Source organism: Trachurus trachurus (assembly GCF_905171665.1).
Source record: "Trachurus trachurus genome assembly, chromosome: 21".
Lineage (NCBI taxonomy): Eukaryota > Metazoa > Chordata > Actinopteri > Carangiformes > Carangidae > Trachurus > Trachurus trachurus.
In genome coordinates, this window is record NC_139899.1 from 20,008,476 (window position 1) to 20,016,504 (window position 8,029).

General features: G+C 40.0%; 1 protein-coding gene across 2 annotated transcripts; it reads left to right on the forward strand.

The window, feature by feature from the left end:
- Window positions 1-2,605: 2,605 nt before the first annotated feature.
- On the forward strand, window positions 2,606-8,029 carry dcun1d2a (DCN1, defective in cullin neddylation 1, domain containing 2a). 2 transcript variants are annotated; one of them, XM_083997340.1, is made up of 7 exons: window positions 2,606-2,656; window positions 4,506-4,722; window positions 4,877-5,045; window positions 5,391-5,521; window positions 5,611-5,693; window positions 6,016-6,112; window positions 6,205-8,029. In XM_083997340.1, exons 1-7 carry the CDS (start codon window positions 2,654-2,656, stop codon window positions 6,282-6,284), a joined length of 780 nt encoding a protein of 259 aa, XP_083853466.1. In that variant the 5' UTR covers window positions 2,606-2,653; the 3' UTR covers window positions 6,285-8,029. The 2 variants fall into 2 exon arrangements, with proteins under 2 accessions (XP_083853466.1, XP_083853465.1); XM_083997339.1 differs by lacking the exon at window positions 2,606-2,656 and having other exon boundaries at window positions 4,176-4,722; window positions 6,205-8,021.

Here is an 8,029-nt window from a genome sequence, read left to right on the forward strand (position 1 = left end):
CAGCAAAGTAGTCCAACCAGTAAATCATATTAGTTTTGTCTCATGCCAAGCTGAAGTGGAGATGTAGGCTACTGTAGGTCCTTTCTGCCGTGAGTCAACATGGGAAGTGTCTACTCTCTGCCCAACAAGAGTGATGAGCTGGAGATATTGCTGAAGACTCAGGAAGTAGACATGTTTTCAAATCATGTACATCGCACCCATGACAACTGCTGGGGTTTCATGTTAAGTTCTCCATGAAGTTGTTGCTAGGATACGGACTAAACTTCCTGTGGTGCTTTTAATAACATCCAGAGACTTCAATCATGTTCCTGTGATGGACTCACTGGGGGATGTAGTGGAGGGATGATTACTGAAGATGATAGAGGCCAATCTGAACAACTGGGATCATCCACTTCATACCACACCTTGATGGACCAAAAAACAGTGGTGGTGAACGGCTCCTCTCTCTTTGATGCAGGACAGAGAGATATAGAAGATACTTTGTAGCCTACCTAAAGCTAACAGGCTTTTTAATTATTCTGCAAATGGTAGATGAGCTGCCAGACAAATTAATTTCCCTTTGGGGATTTATAAAGAAATTTGTTTCTTATCGTAAGTCAAAGTCAAAGAAATCTTTATTATCCCCTATGGGGCAATTTGTTTTGCAGCTAGCAGCAAAAAAAGACAAAAAAACAAAATAACAACAATAACAGCAAACAAAACAACAAAACATCAGATTAAAAAAAAGCGCAACAATCACTTCATTAAGTAGCCTAATTCAGGAGTCCAGTGGCAACAGGAACAAATTAATTTTTCAACCTTGGCACAAGTCATAAGTCCTCATGCAGTGTGCTGGCCTGGCCACTATAAACAGCTGAGAGTCGATGTCTACAGGTGGTTCACTGATGACACAGATCTAACCAGTAACCCTGTGGACAGCCCTATATCTGCTTTGCCAAAAGAGAAAATAATTTTTTTTACAGATGTATTCTGACGGTACAACTGCATCCATTATTAACAATAGCAAAACTCCACGTAAACATATTGAAACTACTATGAACACAGCTGTGCACAGTCATACTATCTCTCTTAAGCATAGAAATTATCCTAAAGATGCAAAACCATACCAATAGCTATGTGAATCCTAATTAGTGATTTATTGGCTTATGTGGGTGCTCTTGAAGCAGACAATATGTTATCTGCTATGTGTCTAATTGGAGTTATCAAAATGTAATCAATCAGTAATCACTGAGTTTTTTTTTTTTGAATAGTAGTCCTGCAATAAATTCTCCCTTGATCAATTAATTAAATAATAATTTTTTGTAGTCCTGTTAAAATGTAGCTACTTTTACACGGAAGTTTCAGTTCAACAACAAAATAACACCCCACTGTTAAGAATTTGTGTTGGTTAGTGAATGAGTTGAAGTGAACACCAGTTAAACTCTGCCTCCTGTTAGTGTGGTTGCATGAGCATGAAGGGAGTGTACTTGACTCAGGCTGCCATGCTCATTGTAAAACCCGAAAAAAAGGAAGGCTGACATCTACAGATAATTTCTATCAGCTACAGTGCTGTGTGTGTTATTCACACTTCTGATGGGTGGATTCATTTTCACATGCGATAAAACCCAGCTGTGGCTCCTCTTGTCAGCCAAACAGACAGCACTATTTACGTGTATACTATTAGGCACTTCTTCTTTTTTTTCTCACAGGCTATATGGGGGCTTACATTCCTCATTGCTGACTTAGCACTACACAACAGTAAAAAAAAAACCAAATGAGAGAATGAATGAATGAATGAATTTCTTTGTTTGTTTCAATAATTTTTGGTGTCTTTTACTCTCTCTCTTTCACACACAAACACACAAGCTACTGTATTTGAACTTTTTGATTTGCCCTAAGGGTTAAAAGTTTCCTAAAAAGTATTTTACTAATTGCAGGTGCACATAGTCAAAAATTGGTCAAATAATCAAGCCTGTAGATGTTGTATATACTGTCTCTTATATGCCTATTTTTATTCAGAATAACAACACTTTAGATTAAAAGTTATACATTTCTTACGTTATCAACACCCTTTAGCCTTATCTACCATGAATGAAGTAAATCTGACTACTTGCAAACATAGACACTATCAGTTAACTTGGTGCACACAGGTAAACTAATAACGTAGTCTCATACAATTGTCCTGCAATAATTAGTTAAACGGACACTTTCAAATCAGCCCTCAAGACTCACTGTTTCTCCATGGCCTTTCCTAATTTAGTTATCTCTTTTTTCCCCACTGTTAAGCGACCTTGGGTTTTTTGAAAGGCGCTATATAAATTATGATTTTTTATGATTATTATTATGACAATGCTCAGTTTCTGCTTAAGATCTTGAGTCATCTGTATAGTTAATTTGAATGCTGCAGTATGTGATGTTGCTGTATTTCTGTTTTATTCTATTTAGTCGACTCTCATGGATGAACACCTGCAAATAAAAGCCAATGCATTTCATATGTGCCTACTATATTTACAAATAAGGCAACAGACTCGGAGCAACTACTGCAAACTCATCTTTCTTGCTGCTGCTGCTGCTGCTGCTGCCTGAACCCTGTAATAGCTGCTCGACTACTTTGGCGCATGCGCACAATGAGCGGCAATCGGGCTACCAAACTGGTCAAACAGCGGGTGTAAAAATGGTAGGTAACCAAAATAAACACAAACCCTAGGCATTGGCTTTTAGTGCCACCAAGGTTTACCGTCACTACTAGTGTGGTGTTATTAAAGTACACGCCGTGTCGCGTTTAAAAAAAGCCTACAATGGTCAATGTAGTTGTGTTCGCTGCTGTTAACAGGGAAGGTCAGTTGATATTTTGAGAGCAGCTATGCTAAGCTACACGTCCCCCTTTTTGGCAGTCTGGTAACTTCGGCTGTGAGCAGGTCAGGCGTTTAATCTCAACACACACACACGGACTCGTTGAAGTGAAATCCTGCCATATCCACTGCCACACTTGACAGCCTGACCTTGTGTTATATATCAATCCCCCCATCGTTGATTGTCAGTGATTCATCCCCGGCTAACTTGGCTAACGTTAGCTAGTAGAAGTTACTAGCTGCTGCTGCTGTTGTGTTGAGTGTGTTTACTGTGTAACAATGCTAACCTTTACGGTTCCCCCCCCACTCGGTGTGACACACATACACACTACTAATCCACGCCGTCACTGTCACTACAGATGTTTGAGCTCATGTGGTGTTAATCGGGAACAGTTCAGGACATGAAATCATTGTCAGCTCTGTGAACTCACTTGTTTTTTAGGCTCCGGTTTCAGGAAATGCTGCTCTTCAGTGAAGTGCAAGTGCTTAGATGGCTAGATACTGTAGTGTATGTGAGAGGATGGCATGGTGTGTTTGTTTTTTTTGCGACAGATTTGGGGAATATTTCAGAATAATATAGGTCAGAGGTGCAGTTCCCATAATCAGCTCTCTGCTTTTCCAACTTGGTCAACAGCTTGGTACAATGTTTTCATCATTCAGCATGATGCAAGCACTTGATCAGATGAAACCATGATCTACCTCTAAAATAACTTTGTTTTAACATGTAATTGACGAACAAAGTTGCTGCTGAGTAATCATCTAGAGTTGCAGCAGATGGACAATTTTTTCTGAATTATCTAATAATCTTTATAAATTAATGCAAATTGCCATCATTGATCCCCCTTTGATCTGATTTGTAGATGTTGTGTTTATGTTGTTTAACAGTCCAGAACTCCTTACCATTCAGTTTACTGTGATAGAAAAGCGTCAAATCTGCACATTTAAGTAGCTGCAAGTCATGAATGTTTGGTTCTTGTACTTGGAAAAGTCACTGGAGTGATTTATTGATTTTTGGAAAAGTTCCTGCGTCTTTTTTTGTCACTCAGCAAATTGATAAATTGTACAAGCTGTACAGTGGACAAAAAAGATTTGCTATTTGAAATAAAGTAATTACTTTAAAGCATTTTGTACTTTATAAAAATGCAATATCACTGTTAAAGTATTCTGAAATATTGCATCATGTGATTTTTTCTCTCTCTCTGTTTTAATATTCCTGGGTATTTCTGGCCGGGTGCTTGTGTTACACTCCAGACTTGTTGCACCTCTAGGTCCCGGTGATGGCATCCCATTTCCCTGCTCATGTTACTTATATGACTGTAGTTATCTGAGGGGCCCTCCGGGGTACAGCATGTGCTCTGAGAATCCACAACATCCCCCCTTCAGAAAAGCCCATGTTGCTTTTGGACAGGACAGAGTTTCCAGCGTATAGCGCCGTCTTGGCTCACCCTCCTACGCCGTGTGTTTGTCGGTGTGACAGACTAACCTTTTTAGATGTGTGTCAGAGTGTGTCTGTGCGTCTCTCCTGTCCTTGTCACTGTTGCCTGAATGCTTATAGATGTGTGCGTCTGGTTGTGTGTTTTTGTCTGCGTCTCGCTCTGCGTTTGTGTGTTGTTGTCCGTACTCTGTGGTCTGATCGCACCGGTGTCTGACAGCCCCTGTCCTGTACTCACACAGCATAAGCTGAAGTCTTCGCAGAGGGACAAGGTACGGCAGTTCATGTCCTTTACACAGGCTGGGGAGAAGACAGCTGTGTACTGCCTCACACAGAATGACTGGAAACTAGAAGTCGCCACTGACAACTACTTTCAAAACCCTGATCTGTACTGTAAGGAATCCATGAAAACCTCAGTAGACCGGAAGAAGCTGGAGCAGCTCTACAATCGCTACAAAGGTAAGACTGTATTTCACACTGTAACATTAGATATAATCACAGGAATAGAGTTCTTCCATAAAAGGACTGAATTCTTTTAAAGTCATACACACTTCATCTTTGCAAAAGAAACTGAGTGTTACTCATACTATATATATTTTTTTACCCTTAATAGATCCCCAGGATGAGAATAAGATTGGTATTGATGGGATCCAACAGTTTTGCGACGACCTCTCGCTGGATCCGGCCAGCATCACTGTGCTGGTCGTCGCATGGAAGTTTCGCGCCGCCACACAATGCGAGTTCACCAAGAAGGAATTTCTGGATGGAATGACAGAGCTCGGGTGAGTGAGTGTCGCCATCAGCAGCATCAGTGTGACATGCTACGACGTGGGACATAAACAGTGTCTGAAGTGTCTTTGCGTGGTCGTCGATGTCATAGCGAAGCTCCGGGGAGGGAAGGCCGCAGCTATTTATAGACTCAACCGAAGCATGGCTTGAGTATTCTGTGTCTTAATGGAACGAGTCAATGAAAGAGCTGCAGTGTTGTGGCTTTTTGAGGTTCATATGTCAGGAGTTAATTTCGGGCCAGTTTGTCACCAGTACCAACACTTGGCATGTTGCAACTGGTGGTGTTGTTTCCATGAGTTTGTTTGTTCATGTGTTGCTTCATTTGTCTTGTTTTCTAGGTGTGACAGCCCAGAAAAACTGAAGGCCCTTTTGCCAAGATTAGAACAGGAGCTAAAAGATAGCGGGAAGTTTAAGGACTTCTACCAGTTCACCTTCAATTTTGCCAAAAATCCTGGACAGAAGGGTCTAGGTAAGCAGAGTGACAATAGTAAAAAACAACTCGAGTTGAGTTTGAATGTTTGTGAGTCTAATACGTTTCTTCTTTGTGTCTGTGTGCAGACTTGGAGATGGCTGTAGCCTACTGGAACCTGGTTCTGTCAGGACGATTTAAGTTCCTCGATCTTTGGAATAGATTCCTTTTGGTGAGTCAAAAAAGTGAAACAATCGATAAACAGATCAAAATAGTTGTATTTATTGGGTAAAAACAGGACAGTTGCTGAGTTTTTCTAGCCACACCAATCCCTGGTCTCATACAAACAATCCCTACACATTTTACAACATGAGATGTGCAGATTTTAAATTTGACGGAACTGGTTTTTTGAATTGATAATTTAATTCACCAAATGACCTGAGTTGAGATAACTGTATCTGTTTTTAAAGAGAAAAGCTTAGCTCATCTTGGTTATAGACATGGAGAAAAGTGCATTATTTACCAGTAAGTTCACCAGCACTTGTCTGTTATAGGAACATCATAAACGATCCATCCCAAAGGACACATGGAACCTATTGTTGGACTTCGGTAACATGATTGCAGATGACATGTCAAACTATGATGAAGAAGGTGAGTTTGGGCAAAGTGGATTTAAAATTCCTTCAGATTACTCATTGCTCCATCACAATGGCACTAATGACATCTTGGTATTTCCTCCTCAGGAGCGTGGCCAGTCCTTATAGATGATTTTGTGGAATTCGCTCGACCAATTGTAACAGGATCAAAACGTAAAACTCTCTAAATGCAATCACAACTCTGGAAAGCCAGAACGTTGTTTCTTTTACAGTGACTTCATAGTTTTTTTTAAGACTTGTACAAAAAAAGTGAAAATTGTAGGCTTCAGAGGGAAAACAGAAGCACTTGAAACTGTCAGGAAACCACCTTTCAGGGAGCTGAGTAAAAACTATGAGAACAACTGGCCACATTTTTTTGTCCTCGCGAGACTGAGGCGTCATATGGACAACGCCAGATTCACCTCCGTCTCTCCTGCTGGATTCTCAGTATCCTGGATGCCCCTCTGCTCGGCTCCAGGAGGAGCACTACCTGTCAGGCCACAGCCCTGTAAGTGGGGATGGACACAGCACTGAGAGGAGGGTCACTGGCTGTGTGCACTCTGAATGGACTGGAGAGGAGAAAGCGGTGTGTTTTAAGATTCTTCCTAGTCAGCTTTGTTTTGTTATATGAAGCTCTTGAGTGACTGTGCAGAGTTCCCATGTCTTACTCTAACTTCGGGACAGTGCTCACTACACCAGCACCAACAGAACTGTTGCAGTTTTTACTGTACATACTGTATCTATTGGAACAGTTTACAAAGAGAGCTATATGAAGAATAATATAAATATGTTGAATTTATAAATGCAAAAAGATGATTTCTTTTATGTACAGGAAATGCTAAGATCTCTAATGGGATGCCTCAATATTGTGGATGTTATGCCGTTGGTTTAAATGTTAGGTGGATCTGTCAAGTCATGACATTGTGAGCTTCTCATTGAAAGCATGTTAAACACATTTTATTTCACTTCGGGCTGGTTTCACAAATAAATTTTCACTCGAGTAAAGACAGTGCTTTAATTTAGATAGCTGATATTGGTTTGTAGAGTTCATTTGTCTAGTTACTTGCAGTTGGGAGTGGGTTTTGAATCCTCAGTGTAATCAGTCATATCCACAGAACCATAACATTGCTTTCGAAGATAATTTCTTCTTAAATCAGTTAATCCCTCTGAGAAGTATGTTCAGCAGCAGTTAGTAGACATCAAAAGTTAAGAAGTTACAGGCCGTTAGGATTGCATGGCACATATCTGTATGTTATGGCAGTGCGAAGCCCTTTATTCAGAAGCCAGGACACTAAAGAGGGCGACAACAGGACAAAGTAAGCCTTAAGAAAAAAATACCTGTCTGTTCAATATTTATGTTTCTGTTCAAGCCCATCTGTTCAGTGTTACTGACAGTAGTGAAAATTAGAATATATTGTTGATACATCATGTAAGTAGCCTAAGTATATTGTTCATTTAAGAAAGATGAATAAAGCATGAGTTTTTCCATACTCATACATGCATTTAACTCCTTTGTCATTGAGAAGATAGATAATAGACTAACTGCTACAGCGTGACTTTATTTCATTCTAACCCTAACCCTTTCATTAAGAGGACTCTGACAAATACTCAATTTACAGCATTACAGATGTGTGACAGATCAATAATGTTGGTTGCTGAGTTGATCAGGATTTTTTTTTTTATACCTCGGGATTGAGGGTTGTACAGTTGTGAAGTTGAACAATACTGTTTTTTCCCCCCTGACACAATAAGAGTGAACTTCACTGTTTAATAGTCACCATTAAACCAGTTGTGTTGATCAAATATGATTCATTGATCATGTTCAGAATAACAGGAAAACCAGGAGAGATTGCAGGGGCACTTGTCTACACTGTTGAAGGGAATTTGGACCTTGAATTATTCAATTCAACATTTAAGGCAAAGAGAAAAAAAA

What these genes read in the sequence shown, in the direction of transcription:
- dcun1d2a (XM_083997339.1), top strand. Translation starts at nt 4,377, where the DNA reads ATGCTTATAGATGTGTGCGTCTGGTTGTGTGTTTTTGTCTGCGTCTCG. An exon ending in GCTCTACAATCGCTACAAAG is followed by an intron (nt 4,723 to 4,876) that starts GTAAGACTGTAT and finishes TACCCTTAATAG; the next exon opens with ATCCCCAGGATGAGAATAAG. An exon ending in GTCAAACTATGATGAAGAAG is followed by an intron (nt 6,113 to 6,204) that starts GTGAGTTTGGGC and finishes TTTCCTCCTCAG; the next exon opens with GAGCGTGGCCAGTCCTTATA.